Raw genomic sequence first — 18,857 nt, forward strand, 5'->3', positions numbered from 1 at the left:
CCGACTCTTCGTGACCCCATGGACCAGAGCACGCCAGGCACTCCTGTCTTCCACTACCTCCCACAGTTTGGTCAGACTCATGTTGATGGCTTCGAGAACACTATCCAACCATCTCATCCTCTGTCGTCCCCTTCTCCTTGTGCCCTCCATCTTTCCCAACATCCGGGTCTTCCTGCTGTAGCGGTACCAATTTATCTACTAGCACTTTTTGCGTGCTTTCGAACTGCTAGGTTGGCAGGAGCTGGAACCGAGCAACGGGAGCTCACCCCGTCACGGGGATTCGAACCGCTGACCTTCTGATCAACAAGCCCTAGTTAGATAGCCCTGAGTTAGGTAGATTCACCTTTAAATGTGACCTGAATTGATCTTTTCTCCCCTATCCCTGTTCTAGCCTGACAAGATTCTGAAGCAGGACAGCTGCAGCTGGAACTCCTCCTTGATGCAAGGCGGTGAGAGTTTTCACAATAAACTGAAAATGAACAATGCAGACAAGAGTTCACCCTGAGTTCCTTCTCTGGACTGTACTTGTGCTCCTTTTTTTATAGGTCTGCATATAAACATGTTTTTTTTTTAAAAAAATCTCACATTAAATTAAAGCAGACAGGCTTCACATTTATTTATTTTTGGGAGCTTGGCTGCATTGTGTGGAGGTAAAATGAAGTGACATGTGAAGCATAATCTTACCTGTGACATGGCTACTGTAGAGAATAAGATCCTATTAGCTGCACTAGGTCTATTGATCATTAACAATGTGTTGCATGGCACAATGTAACACAACAATGAATATAGGTAGTTCAATTGCTCCAGGCTTATTTCTGCAGGAAGCATAATAGGACTGTGCTCCCACAGCAATTGTCACACTGTACCACAGCTGGAGACAGTGAAGAAAAGCAGCCCAAAGCCATGTTTTGTAAAGGGTTTTTTTAAAAAAAATTTTTAAAGAGGGCATGAAATGCATCCTGCTCTTGGCTACAATAGTGTCATTTTACTTGGTTACTGGTGGTAGAATTTTACTAGAATTGTCATATAGTTAGTTCAGATTCATGCCACATTATTAACTGCAACTATAATATAATAGGACATATTTACAAATTATTGTGTGTAGGAAAATGCACTAGCCTAGGCATGTCTACTCAGAGGTAAGTCCTATTGAGTTTAACAGGGCTTACTCCTAGGTACCGTAAGCATGTATGAAATCCCACACACCAGCTTTTCAAAACCTCATGCCGTCCAGATCTTTAGGACTGCCAATCTCATCAACCCTCACCATTGGCCATGCTGGATGAGGCAGATGGGAGTTGTGGTCCACAAGAGGGCACAAAACTGGGGAACACCGACTTAAGCCCCACTGAACACAGGAATATAGGCAGCTGTCTTAAACCCATCAGAGAATTGGTCCATCTAACTCAGTTAGATGGGCATTGGCTCTCCAGGATTTCAGACAGGAGTTTTGCCAGACCTACTGGTACCTAACGATTCCAGGTACTGAACAAAGGATCATCTACCAGTGTTTGAATTACAGGAGACAGGCAAAGGAGGATCACCCCCAAACTTTTGTGATGGCCCCTTAACTACAGTTTTTGAAGGCTAAAGAGGGCCATTATTTGGCTAAAAAATGGGGAAGGGTAGACAATGGATTTCAGTAATGGTGTTGGAGGAGACTCTTGAGAGTCCCATGGACTGCAAGAAGATCAAACCTATCTATTCTGAAGGAAATCAGCCCTGAGTGCTCACTGGCAGGACAGATCGTGAAGTCGAGGCTCCAATACTTTGGGCACCTCATGAGAAGAGAAGACTCCCTGGGAAAGACCCTGATGTTGGGAAAGATGGAGGGCACAAGGAGAAGGGGAAAACAGAGGACAAGATGTTTGGACAGTGTTCTCGAAGCTACCAACATGAGGCTGACCAAACTGCGGGAGGCAGTGGAAGACAGGAGTGCCTGGCGTGCTCTGGTCTCTGGGGTCACGAAGAGTGGGTACACGACTAAATGACTAAACAACAAACTCTCCCCTTGTAGTTTCAGCACTGACCTCTACATGCTGCTGCTGGTAACAGGCAACTCCTGCATTTCATGTATAATATGTAAGTTAAGGGGAACGTTGCCCTCTTAAAACTTAATAGAACCTATCACACTTTGACAAAATTAAGCTATGCTTCACCTGTTTTGTACTTGGAAGCCCTGTGGAATAAAAATGTATTATTAGTCCTGCAATGAGGAACAAGAGGCAATTGTGTGCTGTCATCCAGAGCATAATAGGAGCTTTCCAACAAGGTAAAGCATTCTCTAGGTTACTGGTGCGCAGCCACCCATAAAGGCGTAATATAACAGAACCACCAAATGTGGCATCTAACCATTGCTCAGAAGGAAATATGGATTGTGTGATGTTGAGAAAATACATGAGCATTTTCTTTTGTGATATATGCAGGGGATATAGGAGGAGATGGGAGCAGGCCGGCAACTAGGGATGGGACACAAATTCAATGTAGGTTGCATTTAAAAGGAAATCTATCTCATTTGCACTTTCCAAAACAATACGCAAACTGAAACACAGCGGTCCTCCCAAACTGGCCCTTCTCCAAATTTTGCAATGCTGTTCTCCAGCCAAGTAATATGTACAAAAAAAACTGTGCACGCGGACACACATAAATATGCAATAATGTGCATATATCACCAGACATAATATACAGAATGCATTATATTGGAAGCAATTACTTTGCAAAAATGTGTGTACATTGGGCAAAGTTGCGTACAAAAATATGCACATGGTGAATATTCATGAGGGCTCTCTTTAAAAAGACAATAAACATTTTGCAAACTGATATGGAAATGTGGAAAACTGTTCTTAAGTTTGGAGGAATGAAAAACCGAGATAAACCAAAATCCACATACTCACCCATCCCTATGCTCTACCATGATGCTATAGGCATTTCTCCTATGCATTAAAAGTCTATAAACTCAATCACTGATCTCTTTATAAGATTAAAGAAAGAATTTCCCAACATAAGAACACAGCAGTCTTGGCTCCAGAAAGCAGTGTTCTCCAGCCAGCACCTTGCTTGATTACTAAGAGCACTCTGAAGTTTTATAAGCAGCCTTTAATCATCTTCCTTTCCATTAGTGGCACATTTCTTTGAAGCCATACAACTTAGACACCCCACCCGCATCATTTCCCATTATCTGAGAGCGCTGCTAAAGTGCTTTGGGTTATTCTACCCATACCCTAAATTGATTTCGGTTTTGCTTTATGAATTTGCCATCTAACAGTCCACCAGCCTAGAGATGCTAGAAGCATACATGTGTTTACTTTGGGGATGAAAAATAGTGTTGAGAAGTAAGGTTGCTTCCTTTCCTCCCTCGATAGTGTGCAGTTCCTGGTTCTCAGCCAGACAAAATACTGCTTAATATGCAAGATGAATAGAAAAGAAAAGTAACTCGGTTAATATTGCCTTTTCCTGTTAGTCTGGTTGAAAAAGATGCAGATGGACACATTCACTTCCAAGCATCCAGTGGTTGTTTTCCATATCATAGAATCATAGAATTGTTGGAAGAGACCCTGAGTTCAACTAGTCCAACCCCCTGCAATGCAGGAATCTTTTGCCCAACACGTGGCTCAAACCTACAACCCTGAGATTTACAGTCTCATGCTCTACCAGCTGAGCTATTCCATATCTGGGGAAAGTGCTATAGTAGAACATCAGCTTTGCATGCAGAAGATCCCAGGTCCCAGGTGCAGTCCTGGGCATCAAGCCAATTTATGGCAGCCATGGAAATGGTAAATTCCATGGTAAGTGGTATTAAGAAGACTTTTTCTGCAACCCATTTTCTGATCTCAACTGAGGGCGAGTCAATGAAAGATGCAGGGGAAGGCTTGAGATGAGAGCCTTATGGTACCCATTCACCAAAGTCTCAAGTCTAATTCACACTTGCATGCTCACTCGATTATCACGTCTGCACAACCATCACTTGTGTACTGCAACATCAAGTGATAGCTTCTCTGTGTGAATGGGGCACCACAGATAGAGCAATACAGACAGAAAGTTCATTATCATTTGGCACACAGTGGAATCCATATTATTCATATAGTCACTAGTTTTGGGACCACCTCCCTCCCTTCTTGCGTGACCCATTGGCCTCCAATAGTTGTCCCTTATCATAAGACATGCTGCTTGTTGAATTATCTCACCAATGGTAGCACTATCATCCCTTCTCCATTTTCAAGGTTCTAGAAAACAAATGTAGTGTTTTCAAAGTGACTTTAACACTGATCAATTGTGGTACGGAGAGGGAACCCTATTACCCACCAAATAACTAAAGAACAGGCTATGCAGCCAACAGTCATCAATACTGTGTGGAAGGGAACAGCTCGAAAGGACTACTAAGTGCACTCTGATATACTCTACAAAGTGTAATAATTCATGTGCATTGTGTCCTTGGGATTTTCTGCCTGGCATGCTTCCTGTGTGTATTTTCAACGAGTAAGTTTTGACTTTGTGGACTAGGAAATAGAATTGGAGTCAACTTAGGACTTGGTTCCACATTGTTGGTGCTGAAGGCCCGGCTTTAAATCTGGGACAAAAAAAAGTTTGTGTGAATTTCAATAGGTGGGTGGGTGGTGCTTGGGGGGAGGGGTGCATCTTGAACCAGAGTTTCTAGTAGCTTCCACCATTCACTCACTGCTTCCCCATGAACCATATAGACAGTGCTCTGAATACAATATGTTTCCAACATATATATTTAGGCAGTAGCAACCTGCCAAACCATCTAGTCGGCTGACCCCCAAGGCCAATCTGTGTCCACCTGGACTAATAAAGTTCTCGCCTCAGAGCTTGTTACTCTCAGAAATTTGGCCCCGTCATTAGGCAGAGTGAAGTGACTGCCTGAGTTGAAAGATGCAGAGAATGGGCAAGCCATTCTGTGCCCCCCTAAGCTAACATGCTGCTTTCAGGTACAGTGGAGATACCAATGCTAGTTTTGAAGTGGCTAGTCTGGTCAGTTTTTGTACATGGAATTGGGGAGGCACCCTCCTGTCCTGCACCTTGGGCAGCAAAATGTCTTGGTGCAGCCCTGCAAAGTAAAGGTCAAATGACGTGCTGTTTTAAATATGTCTTTGCCATTATCTTTCATTAGTATTAATATGAAGCGTAGACATTCTTTTCACCAGGACTGCAGTGCACATGAAAAAGAAGTTTAGCCATTCCTCCACAACTGCAATCCCAATGAAAATTCCTTCACGTGGCAATCAGCATTAGGGGGGGGGGGGAGCTCCCACTGGAACTAATTTGAGTTATGTCTCTAATGCTAATTGCCACTGGACCGGGGGGGGGGGGGAGGAGAGATTTAAGTTTGGATCATTCCTAGGGAAGGAAGGGTTAAGCTGCTGCTTCAGTTTAGATTAGATTTGTTTGGGCAGTATTCAACCAATGTGTCCATCAACACAAGCATCTACGCTTACACAACAGGACTTTTCTCCTCCCCACACATGCCCCTGGGCCCTCCTCAAGCCTACTCCAGAGAGACAGGGGAATCCCTAGAACAGATTTAAGGGAGTATGGGGAGGAGAGTGGAAGACTATTTTTGTTGCACAAGCTGAAATTCTTGCGTTCATGGCACTTTCACAAAAGCCTCTACACTGGATACAACACTTTATCTGTATTTAGTAATTCCATCATCAGAAAATAAAAGTTTAACAGTGTCGAGGCTCCATTTAAATTGCCTTGGAACATTCACATTCAATATTTTAAAGCTCTGGCAACATGTTTGCACACTATTCATTTTATATAGCATGTAGGCAGAGTCACAGAACTGTAGAGTTGGAATGGACCACAAGAGTCATCTAGTCCAACCCTCCACAATGCAGGAATCTTCTGCCCAACATGGGGCTCAAACACACAACTTTGAGGTTTAGCATCTCATGCTCTACTAACTGAGCTATTTTGACCTTCTGTGTTTCATGCAATTCCATGGATTTTAATCCCTACCCATTTACATTAAAATAATAAACTTTTAATAGGTGTTGGCTTGACCATATCAATTTCTTCCATCAGTTAATTACTTTTGGAAGATCAAAATGCATGTAAAGGCAGACATCTCGCTATTTGATTTGATTTTCCACACTTGCAGAAACTTTCCTATTAGATCTGCACAAGAATGATAATTAAAACTACAAACTCTTCCCTGATTGAATTAAATCAAAATTTTAAGCCAGGATGTTTAAGTGCAACCAGAAGGCTAGTCTTGAGGGCTACTCCCTCCCTGCTTCCTAATGTAGCCAATGAGAGGGAAGGGCAGGTTGAATTCTAGATGAAGTAGTTAACATCTCTCAGAATTAGGTCTCTTGCTTGGTTTGATTTTGTTTTGTAAGCCACTATTTTACTTTAGACAGAGGATGGCAGTGCAATGAGAAGAAAAAATTCTGAAATGCTAAATGCAGAAAGAGGGTTGCAAAGGCTAGTCTTATGAAAGTGATACTGACTTAGCTCACTGCCACTATGATTGCATCCCAGCACTAATGGCACATGCCTATCAAGGGGGACTTGAGGTTGGCCCGAACGAGGCATGTTCATCCCACAATCTGTTCTTGCATTGCTGCTGCTGCTGCTGTCTTTTCTTTAACTAGTGCCCAGTGGATGGGTGAGCCAGATTAGGACCAGGGCCAATTCAAGGTGCTCACCTTGGTGTTTAACATCCTGAATGCCTTTGGCCCCAAACAGATGAAAGACTGTTTCCGTCCTGATTTAAGGGCTCTCTTGGTAGTTCCACCACCCTCAGAAGTGCAATGAATTGCAATTCAGGAGAAGGATTTCTCTGTGGCAGCTCCTAAAGTGTGGAAATCCCAAATAGGGATGCTCAGCACTATCATTACTCAACTTCTGGTGTATGCTAACAACGTCTCACTCAACCACGGCCTATGAAAGTTAAGGTCAAATATTAGGTCAAATGAAGTCCAAAGCTACCATATGTGCATGCATGCATATAGGCAATCCGTCTCATTCAAGTAGGAGCAGAGCAGTAGAGAACAGCCAGCAGCAGGGAAGAAGTCCACGGGGAGTGGATCCCCACAGTTGGATGCTATTATTATTATTATTATTATTATTATTATTATTATTATTATTATGAATTCATTCTTATTTGATTTTACAAGTGTAGAGTTACAATACAAAATACATATCCATATTTAGAGATTTCTCCGAATCTCTAGACTCTAGACCTTCCCTTCCCTGGGTCCTATTATGAACCTTTTCAACTGCATATTATTCCATCACCCAAATTTTATCTCTCTCCGTTTTGTCCACAATATTTTCTACATTACAAGTGTTATTACAATCCTGCTAATGTTTTCATCTGCTTACAGTGGTCTCTCAAATAAATTATAAATTTTCCCCGTTCTTTATTTAAGTTTTGGTCGTCTTGGTTCCTGAGTTTTCCCGCACAGTTCGGATGCTTTAAATGAACATAGCAAAGCACAAATACAAATGATATAGCCATATCACTACTGCCCAGTGGAGAGTGATCTATTAGGGCAAATGAGTCACAACCCACCAACCTCAGCCTGCCCCCAGACAGCCTCCAACTATCTGCCTTCTTTCTTACAAGCTGTCCAAGGGGTGGCATTGGCTGTCCATTTCCTCTTCTTCCTTAGTCTCCGTGTTTCCCCTTGAGGACTCAGGAGGGAGGATGGGGACAAAGCTTGGATTAATCGGTTCTGCCTGTCATTGGCTCTGGCTTCACCTGCTGCTGGTTTCCTTGCATTCCACCTCTATAGTCCCAATGGGCACCAGCCACCATTTCTACTAGTGCCCTTTTTGTAAATGCAGTAAAAACAAAACTAACACCATTGGGCATCCAGGGATATTTCAGACCTGTATTACATTTATTGTGGCTCGCAATTGTATACTAGAATGTAGTTATAGTAGATAAAATTTTGGCTGTATGAAAAACAATTTGCCTAAGATTTCAGTGCAGAATCTGGATGGAAGCAGGGTGGCTCAGTCATTGAGATATATACAGTTAGTGAAAAGAAAGGGAAGATAAACTGGTAACTTCTAGATAGCAAATTCTGGACTTTAAGATACTAAGTGGTTTATTCCTTCTGGCCACAGTGATACAACTGAAGTTTAGCACAGGCTGTTGTTGCAAACTTTAGTTCCTAGACCTGTTCCAGGTAATGCTCATCTTCTGATTGATTTTAATCGTTTTAACAGGAAACACTAATTTAGGTACTCTTCTTGGTTGGGTTGCACTTGTTTTCTGGTTTCTGCTTGAATCATGAAGGTTACTGGGAAATGCTAATGATGAACTTGCCACCAGTCACAATTTTTTCCAGGTAAGAAATTATCTTTGTTTATGCTTTGGTATCCTTCCTGGCTTGCTTTTGTCATTTTCTCATCTTGACTGAAAACCACCTCTACCAATATAAATTCTTGTCATTGCCCAGTGATGCATTTGAGCAGTGTTCCTGGGCTATAATTTATCTATGTTGTTCCACATTTGTAAATACTTTTTGAAGGGACTTCAGCCACAACTTGTAAATGCAAAATGTAAATGCAAAGCATTGAGTAGCCCCAGTACAGAAACTCACTGCTGTGGCACATTATGCAACATGCATACAACCCTATTGCTATTGCTTCCGGGAATTTATTGTCTCGAGGGTGAAGTAGATGGAAAAGATTGGATGATTGATTTATACTAGAGTTAGTCTGAAAAATCAGCAATAAATGAAGCAAATGCATAAACATATCCAAACTCTGCTGAATGTACTCTTAACAGAAAAGAATATTATTTCAAAGCTAACATATATAGCGGCTGCCCTGAATGCTTCCACAGAAAATATATTGTCCCCACTTCAGTCATTTCGAGTTGCAGCTGATGAATTCTAGTAAAAATTAGATTCAGCCTTTCTAAAATTGGTTAATCTTGATCTGTGAACAGAACTGGTTGAAAGCCTTCAGCAATAAGATTACAGAGCTACAAATGCAGAAAGGAAGGATGAAATTTAACTGGAGTTTTTTATTAGAGACAGTGGGATGGAACCTCGGTTTGAGTAAATCAGAAAACAAACAAACAAACATTTGTTATAATTATTGTTTCCACCAACTGAACCACTGACATGAATTTTATTTTTATTTTTCTGTCATGAAAGCTTGAAACCAAGACAAGTTTTCTGAAAGCAGTTACAAGAGAACAATTGAAACTCTGGCACTTAGAGATAGCATTGAAAGCCCTATTTTCTTTGAGACTTTTTTGGTTTCTTTTATTGGTTGTTTCTTAATTTTAAACAGCTAGCTTCTTTTTTATTATATAATTATGACTTGGGGGGGGGGAAATGATTAGCCTGGTTTTAGAGATGAAATTGTGAACAACTTAGATTGAATCTGACTATCCCAACCCATTCCCGCCATGACAACAAAACATTAAGAGTTTAACAGACCAAGAGTTGCTCCTTGGCAAACACTGTAGCAGTTGGTTAATTAAAATCCTCTTTACATATCATACATACCCGCCAACATTTCTCCAATGAAAATAGGGACGTCCTTTTCCATAATGATAATTTTACTATTTATACCTCACATGCATCTTACTGGGTTGCCCCAGCCATTCTGGGCAGCCTCCAACACATATAAAAACATAATTCTTATTTTATTATTTTATTCCTTATACACTGCCCATCTGGTTGGGTTTCCCCAGCCACATAATAAAACATTAAACATTTTTAAAAACTTCCCTATATAGGTTGGCTGTCATACAGCTTGGGGGGGGGGGTGTCGGATAATTCCATACCATCCAACATTTCTCCAATGAAAACAGGGACACCCTAAGGAAAAGCATGACATTCCAGGATCAAATCAGAAACTGGAATGGTTTCTCTAAATCAGGAATGTCCCTGGAAAATAACCACACTTAGAGGATCTGACATATGTGGGACTACTCTAGAGTCAGCTATTCATGCAGTGAAACCACTGATTTTTCCAAGATGAAGCACATAGAAAGGGGATAAGTATACATTTATTGGAAGCACGGCATTATAGCTTGCGAATTTTAAGGAGAATATTTGCATTTATGATTATGAATTCTAAATCTTGTCTTGTATCAGATATTTTCGGACATCAGGCTTAGGAAATTGCAATGAGCAAACATAATTAAAATATTTCACAATGAGCATTCTTTAGAAACTCCTGCACAGAGCTACAGTTCTCTGAGTTGTTTAACAATCAATCCCTCTTCCCCAAGAGCTCTGGAAATTGTACCTCTCTGAGGTATATAGTCGTTTAATTGTATCTCAGAATACTAAACTTTTAATTTAAATGATTTTTTTTGACGAAGAGGTCAATTTTAGAATGCTATTTGATAACTAATGTTGTTTTTCGTGTGCATTAATGAGGTCATTCTCTGGAACTCAGCCATATAATGAACATATCTATTCATTACACCCAGACAGGTAATCTACAGAAAATCAAAGCCGTAAATTGTGACTCTTAATAAGCACTGATAAAAGATTTCAAGTCAGTCTGTGATCAGAGAGCTAAAGATGTTGGGGCATTTCCATCCTCAGGCGTCTCAGACTATATCTCTAATAGGGCTAATTTAAAAGCATGCCTTGTGTTTCCTACTTCCAGTAACACAGAAAGTTGGAGGGTGGCGGCATCTCTGTCTCCCCACCACCACCAACCCGCAGGAACTGACCTTCCTTTTGAGGTTAGAACGACACAGAACACAGAAGTCCTAAGATAAAATGTGCCGTGTTTGAAGTAAAGTAAGAATTTCTCGCACATTTCCGTATTCTCTCCGTTATGAATGGCATGACCATTTTGAAACTAGGTTTATTATTCTCCCAAGAGAGCATAATTTTATTTTGTTTTATTGTGTTATTATTTTATTTCCCAATTCACAACTTTTTAAAAAGAAAAATCACTTGTGCCTTGCATGAGACAGTAAACTCTGCAGACTTCAAATGGTAAATTTGAAAGGAGTCGTCTTCAGAATTTTTCAGAGCAGGCAGAGTCTTAAGTCAGTGACTTCCATTCCGATAACTAGGGCAGTTTTTGCAGACAGAGGTGTGTGCATCATCTCCAGTACTACATACAAATGGCTGGGTTCATACGGTTGAGTTTTAGTTCCTGTTTCCTCATAGCTGTTTCCAGTGCCTGCGTAATTCTTGGAACCTGGTCAAAGTAAGTGTGTAAATAGCATATGTTTCATTCTAACTCCAGTTTTACATAGAGCCAGAACGGACAATACATCTCATTTCTGGTCCACTTGGTGGAGTGGAGAAGGTGTACATAGCCCACCCAACGGGCCATGTCTGCTGCCACCATCCCCAGGTGTACCTGTGGGAACGGAATGTCTGAATCACCTAGGATTCACATAGGAATCACACAGGAGAAAATCAGCTGCTTGGAAATCAGCCGTGAGATTTTCATCTCTGTTTTGGCACAGTGCAGGTGGCATTTGGACATTCCATTTCCATGTTTGGAAATGCAAAGGCAGGGTTGGTGCGTTGGGTGAAAAGGGAGGAATAGTGTGTGCTCGCTCCCTTCCATACAATGGGCCAGATTGTGGGGAAAATACAGCCCACTGAAGTGTATACTTCTGGGTTTCACTGCGCACACATGCACAGAAGCGTTCTGCGTGCTTCGCGCATGCTCTATTGCACTCCACACTTGCGCAGAAGCACGTCTACTTGTGGACTTTTCAGGGTGCAAGAGCACCCCGGAATGGATCATGTCCGCAACTAGAGGTACCACTGTACACAATGAGGATGAGCTAGAACAGGCATCCCCAAACTCGGCCCTCCAGATGTTTTGGGACTACAACTCCCATCATCCCTAGCTAACAGGTCCAGTGGTCAGGGATGATGGAAATTGTAGCCCCAAAACATCTGGAGGGCCGAGTTTGGGGATGCCTGAGCTAGAAGATGGGCCAAGGTTTCTAGCTGTACCCAGACCAGAATGCTAGCAACAATGGAGCTATGCAGCTACATGAATGGGACAGGCTTTACACAGAGAATGCGACAGAGCAGTCATAGCCCTCTAGATATTTTTTTTACTACAACTCCCATCAGCCTCATCAGTGGATAGGGATGATGGGAATCGTAGTCCAACAATGTCTGGAGGGTCACAGTTCTTCATGTATGCAGCATTCCAAAAGTTAGCCCCTTGAGTAATTTCCTATCCCTGATTCAGGGCACGCTAAACACCCTGGACTTCTGCTCCAAGATGCAGATTAAAGCAGTTAAGCACCTGAGTTTTAATTGCCGGCTTAAAAAAATTGTGACTATGTTTCTAGGTTGAAAAACAATACAAAACAAGGTAAGTCTGATGTCTGGCTGTTGTGATTATGACATTTATCTTCATGAAGGTGGCGAGAAGCAGTAACTCAAGTGTGGCATAACCATTAGTGAAGCATTCTGTCATTGCCTCTCATGTGAACTGAAGATGGATGTCATAAAAGATGAGTCATTATGTATGCTTTGGATTTATTTACAGAGCACATTCAGTTGTACCAAAACTACAGAGACAATTGAATGAACTAGGACTTCCTATTGAGTAGGCAATCCATGTATAGGATTGCACTGTTAGGCTACAATCCTATACTCCAGGCATGGGCTGGACTTCAGGCTTTTAGGATCTCCTTTGCTTATTTACTAGGTCCCTGGGGTCCATGTACACAGACAGAGCCAAGGGCAAAATAGCCCTATGGATGAACCATTAGTGTTTCCAAACCAGATGCCCTCAGCTAGGATGGTGGTGATGATTTGATTCACTTCACAGTTAAAGGGGAATTTATAAAATCCACATTTTCTGAAACACAGCTGTCTTTCAAAATTCACACATCCAAATTTTGCAGTGCAAGTACTCCAGCCAAGTAAGGTATACTAAAACTTCTGCAGATTTCATGTACCAAAACAGATATACTGTAATATGCTAGAATAATGCATATATTAGTGAAAATACCATACAAAACTGCATTATAGTAGGGGAAATGACCTCATAAAAAGCTACATTGTGTATAGTAGGAGAAATAGGAAAATGCAGGTAATAATAATAATAATAATAATAATAATAATAATAATAATAATTTATTATTTATACCCCGCCCATCTGGCCAGGTCTCCCCAGCCACTCTGGGCGGCTTCCAACAGAAAAATAAAACACAATAATCTATTAAACATTAAACATTAGGTAGTAGGAGAAACATTAGGTAGTAGGAGAAACTCACACAAAAATATTGACAAATTTTCATGAGGACTTTGCAAATAAATAAATGAATTGCACACTGATGTGGAGGACTGAATAATATAAGACTGAAAAAAATAAGGAACTGATAGAAAACGAAATCAACATTTTCATCCAGCCTACGCCTTGCCATTGTCTTTGTGATCATTTACACCTGAGTAAAATAAATATGCAGAGTATGGGACTGTGTGTTGCTTATGCTTAGGAAAACTATCAGTACAGGAAATCTTAAATTTGACCCGTTCTCATAATTGAAACATGGAGCAAAATATACTGAATGAAATTTGTTCCAGTCTAGAGAGAGGCCATTGTTTAACGGAAAATGATGTCATGGGGACATTCATTGTCATGTAGGGGGTTTCAGATGCTTCAGATGAGGGGATCATGGGACTACACAGGCCTTGCCAGTGTCCCATTTAGCATGGATCAGAAGGAGCTCTATGCATGTTTTGATACATCAGGGCAGATCTTAGACTTCTTATGTGCAAGAATTCTACAAACACGCATTGGAACACCCCTACACAGAGTCCCCCCCCCCTCACATGTGCCAAATGTGTGGCAAGAAGAGGATGACCACAGCACTTGGGGGAACAGGCTTAGCTTGTGCAATCCCATGAGCCCTTGCATGCACTTCTTGAAGGTATTGAGAACTTATCTGAATATATTGCCTCTGATTAATGGACAGGGTTTCCCAGGTTTTCGAAGCGCTCAAAAATCCTCAAAAGCTATGAACAGAAACAAGTGTCCCCATCCAAATCATAGGCAATGGGGCCTTTTCCACACAGTTGTTTTTTTTAAGAGACATTGTCTCAGCCTTAGACGTAAGTGAGAAAGGCAACTGTGTTTTGCATTCGTGTGATTGTCTATTTCAAGTCTGGTGGCTGGACTGGACAGACGCAGCCCAGGGACAAATAACTCATTCTTCTGTACTATAAATGTGCAATAATACTCACTTTAGGTTAAAGTCACACTGTTATTCATTAATGCCAGTTACATTCATTTAGTTTAAGGAAACATTATAGCCATTTGTCCTTAGAGACTGCCTGCTTAATGAAAGTATTCTCTTTTAAAAAGCCTTCTGTTATAACTCTTTTGCTGAAAGGTCAATTCTGATGACTTCACTCCAGATAACTTTCAACGGATCCCTGTTGATAAAGGAGCCAAAGAGCCAAATTCTTGGGACAATGGCCTGGCACAAAGCCAAGGACAACGTTGCCTGTCCTATCCTTCTGAGGCTTATGGAAGGGGTTAAAAAGTTAACTATCTGAAGCATGATCAGTCAATAACTCCAACTAAAAGCCAATGAATGTATATCTCCAATTTAAAAGGGGTGCTCGAGGGACAGTCAACAAGCATAGGGCAAGCGTCACTTTCACATTTCAAAAAGTTACCCTGGAGCTTCATTCGAGAGCCTTTAAAATGTGGTCCTAGCCTCTTCAGTTCCTGAATAAGAGTCCACTAGCAGTCCACCTGCCAATCTAGCAGTTTGAAAGCACGTCAAAGTGCAAGTAGATAAATAGGTACCGCTCCAAGCGGGAAGGTAAACGGCATTTCCGTGCGCTGCTCTGGTTCGCCAGAAGCGGCTTTGTCATGGTGGCCACATGACCCGAAAGCTGTACGTTGGCTCCCTCAGCCAATAATGCGAGATGAGCACCGCAACCCCAGAGTCGGTCACGACTGGACCTAATGGTCAGGGGTTCCTTTACCTTTAGGCACAGAAGAGCAAGGAGACCTGCCAGTGAGCAACTTGTTCTGGTAATGCTTCAGACCAGACTAAAATCTTTGATGCCTTGACATTGAGAACCCGCTCTTTCAAAAAGTGGCAGGCCCAGCGGCGGAGGAATCCTTTTGGGCACCTGGGCTAGCCTATGCCTACCCTATGGGCGACGCCCCCCCGTGCCATCCCTATGGGCACCCCTAGGGAGGGACAGGATGAGGCGCACTGTGCCCTTAGGGACGGGGCGTGCCGTGGGGCCTCAGCCACCCTACAGCTGGGGGGGAGACAGCCGGCAGATAGCACAGAGTTTGTGGGTGCTGATACATGTGGCTCGTGCACGCTACAGGCCCCACAGTGAGTGCTGCCGGCCATTTTGTCACCCCCATCAGGGTGGCACTTGGGGTGGACCACACACCCCACACCCCCTTCCTACGTTCCTGGGCAGGCCTCTGCCTTGGAACCTAATGCTCTGTCATCTCTCCAGGAGCCCAATTGACAACTGGAATCTGGATCTTATTGACAGGGCTGAACCTACAGGCTACCGGATATTGAACAGAATTGCTAATTACAGAACGATGGAGATTCTTCTTCTATGGAGAATATCCAAATAATTGGCCTCCACCACATGACTCAGTTTTTTTAAAAAATATCACACTTGTACAGCAGAAGAGCTGCTTATGGGAAAGCAGTTCCCTTGTGGCTACAGTGTCACTGAAAAGGTACATCACATGAACATTTTTGAAACTGAAAGTATTCGCATTTAGTAAGAATGCAAATTACTATGTCCTGAATTGTGGTTTTGAAAATGTGGGACGCTGTGGCCATTGTACTTTGGGGTGCTTGTATGCAAGACTGCCTTGCAATGTTGATTGTTGTACAGTCAAAATGGATACATGGGTGACATTATTATTATTATTATTATTATTATTATTATTATTATTATTAACAACCTGCCTTACCCACATAGAGTGAATGTCAACCATTTTAAATGCAACTCAAAAAGTTCAAAGCAAACAACAATCACAAAAGTTGAGTTTGTCCCATCAATATATATTTCAAGTGTCCAAGACACCTTCAGCAATTGCCAAAAACTGCATAATTGAAGGTACCAGATGCACCTCAATTGAAATGCTGAGTTAACAAGTGTGGCAAGATAATTGCTGTGCATTTTACCTCCAGAGCAAAGAAGGGAAAGAGATGACTTACTGCTAACAATCTAGCATAGTCGTATGCAGGTGTGAGGTTTCTTTGGCCTTAAAAAGGTAAAGGTAAAGGGACCACTGACCATTAGGTCCAGTCGTGACCGACTCTGGGGTTGCGGCGCTCATCTCACTTTATTGGCCGAGGGAGCCGGCATACAGCTTCCAGGTCATGTGGCCTCATGACAAAGCCGCTTCTGGCGAACCAGAGCAGCACATGGAAACGCTGTTTACCTTCCCGCTGTAGTGGTACCTATTTATCTACTTGCACTTTGACATGCTCTTGAACTGCTAGGTTGGCAGGAGCTGGGACCGAGCAACGGGAGCTCACCCCGTTGCAGGGATTCGAAGCGCCAACCTTCTGATCGGCAAGCCCTAGGGTCTATGGTTTAACCCACAGCGCCACCTGGGTCCCTTTAGGGCTGATGGTAGTTGTGGTCAAAAATATCTAGAGGAGACCAGTTTGTGAAGACTGCTCTGTGGTGCACAGACAGCACTAAATAGGCAAAATGGATCCTATTCACCAAGTGTCCGAGGAGCTAGCAAATCAGCCAAATGCCAGCTTAACATCAGCACCTTAATCATCCCTGTCCAATTCACTTCCAGTCATTATTGCACTCATAGTGTCAAGAAAGTGGAAAATATTTGTCTTTCTTCAAGTACTCTGAACTGACGGGTAATGGGTGAATCTGTTTCCTACCTGCGTCATTTTCAAAACTTCCACCCATCTTTCCATTCCTTCCATATCCACAATAATCTCCCATTTTGAAAAAGAACTCAAAATACCTTTTTTAAAAGTGTGTTTTAATATGTGTGTGTGTGTGTGTGTGTGTGTGTGTGTGTGTGTGTTTCTCTTAAGAATACATTTTTAAATACATATGTTTAGACTGCCAAGAAAATGTGCAAACTAGAAAAGGACTATTGGAAAATATATGGCAGAGGTTATTATCTCTTGGCATCACAGCTGTCCCTTTTTTTTGTCCTTTCTCTTCCAACTTCTGTCTTTAATGTCATCGTCACCAGTGCATCTTCTTTGGAAGACCACTATGAGATTGGAGTGATGGATGGAGGGCCAGTGATTTATTCCCTAACCCTAACTTGACATCTCTTGTATTTTGTGGTTGGGCACATACAGAAGGGGCAGCTGGTAACTCTCATGAGGCCAAATTACACCTCCAAACAGCATTTATCTAATGCCTTTATCTTCATCACTATTTTCCTTACTGGAAAGTCCAGAGGTGCATCCTCTTCCCGCACCCCACCCCACCCCACCATGGAGCGAGGTTCAGGTACTTAGGGATGGAGGAGAAATTTGATTAAGTTCACATTTAAAGGGGAACTTAATTCACACTTTCTGAAACAAGATGACAACCAAACACTGTCATGCTTAGAAATCTGCACTGCTGTTCTCCAGCCACATAAATGTGTACAAAAATGCATAAAACTAGTTTAAAGTGTGCATATAAATGCATTCATTAGTAAAACTAACATTTCAAAATTCTTTATATCAGGTGAAATGGCTTTCAAATATACACATATTTGATTGGAAGAAATTCACATGAAAATGCTGGTGAATTTTCAGGAGGATAGTTTTAAGCATAATTCACAAATTGCCGTATAAATGTAGATAACTGGATCTGAGATTGGGAAAACGAGAAATGGAGAGAATGGAAATTGATAACTGTATCTATTCCTAGAAACCGTGAAGAAGAAGAATATCTGAAAAAGATTTTATTGGAAGCAAGTACCACTGAATTCAATGGGATGTAAAGGTAAAGGTAAAGGAACCCCTGACCATTAGGTCCAGTCGTGACCGACTCTGGGGTTGCACGCTCATCTCGCATTATTGGCCGAGGGAGCCAGCGTACAGCTTCCAGGTCATGTGGCCAGCATGACAAAGCCGCTTCTGGCGAACCAGAGCAGCACATGGAAACGCCATTTACCTTCCCGCTGTAGCGGTCCCTATTTATCTACTTGCACTTTGATGTGCTTTCAAACTGCTAGGTTGGCAGGAGCTGGGACCGAGCAACGGGAGCTCACCCCGTCGCAGGGATTCAAACCGCCAACCTTCTGATCAGCAAGCCCTGGGCTCTGTGGTTTAACCCACAGCGCCACCTGTACTTCCTAGTAAACATTGCTCCCCCTCCATCTCAGTGCATAGGCTTATATTGCACTAGCAGCAGCACCCACCTGTATAGGCAGTCATCGTTGTCACCGTGGTGGGTGAGACCTTATCCCTCCCTCTTTGAAGAGCAGGTGGAGGGAGAAGCAGACCCAGAGCAGCTCTGCCAAAGAAGATGCCTGGAAAGGCTTGCTGTGAGGTTTCTCCACTGTTTCACTAAGTACAGGGCACAGAAGCTCAACTGATGCAGCTCCTATCACCAGCGCTTCGCTTCCTCACAGTCTGCCCCGACTTGGCTCCTCAAGGGGAAGTTCGCTTCACTGCAGAAGTGAAACCACTCTCCAGAGAGCCTCACACACTGTTGGCTTGTTGGGCTTCCTCCCAAAGCCCATATCAAGGATGTACAAATGTGTATATTTGTGATAACCACGTTGTACGCCTCTTTCCGGCAAGTCCTACGGCCAAGTTGGTGCCAAACGTATTGCTCTGCTTTCCTTTGGACCACTTCAATGAGAGCGAGAGGAGGGTCTTGTTGTCTGAGCAGCCCAGGACCTCCACGCACACAGGCTTGCACCCTGAGGAGGTC

The 18,857-nt window shown here is 42.4% G+C and overlaps 1 protein-coding gene across 3 annotated transcripts in view; it reads right to left on the minus strand.

Annotated features, from left to right (window-relative positions):
* The window catches only part of BANK1 (B cell scaffold protein with ankyrin repeats 1), a 187,248-nt gene extending 168,618 nt beyond the window's left edge, over nucleotides 1–18,630 (minus strand). For all 3 annotated transcript variants that reach the window (XM_088660491.1, XM_035114023.3, XM_088660492.1), the window contains exon 1: nucleotides 18,340–18,630. In XM_088660491.1, the coding sequence (XP_088516617.1) occupies nucleotides 18,340–18,355 (16 nt within the window). In that variant the 5' untranslated portion in view covers nucleotides 18,356–18,630. The remainder of the gene's footprint in view (nucleotides 1–18,339) is intronic.
* Nucleotides 18,631–18,857: the final 227 nt, after the last annotated feature.

The sequence above is a fragment of the Zootoca vivipara genome, chromosome Z1, assembly GCF_965207765.1.
Source record: "Zootoca vivipara chromosome Z1, rZooViv2.hap1.1, whole genome shotgun sequence".
Classification (NCBI taxonomy): domain Eukaryota; kingdom Metazoa; phylum Chordata; class Lepidosauria; order Squamata; family Lacertidae; genus Zootoca; species Zootoca vivipara.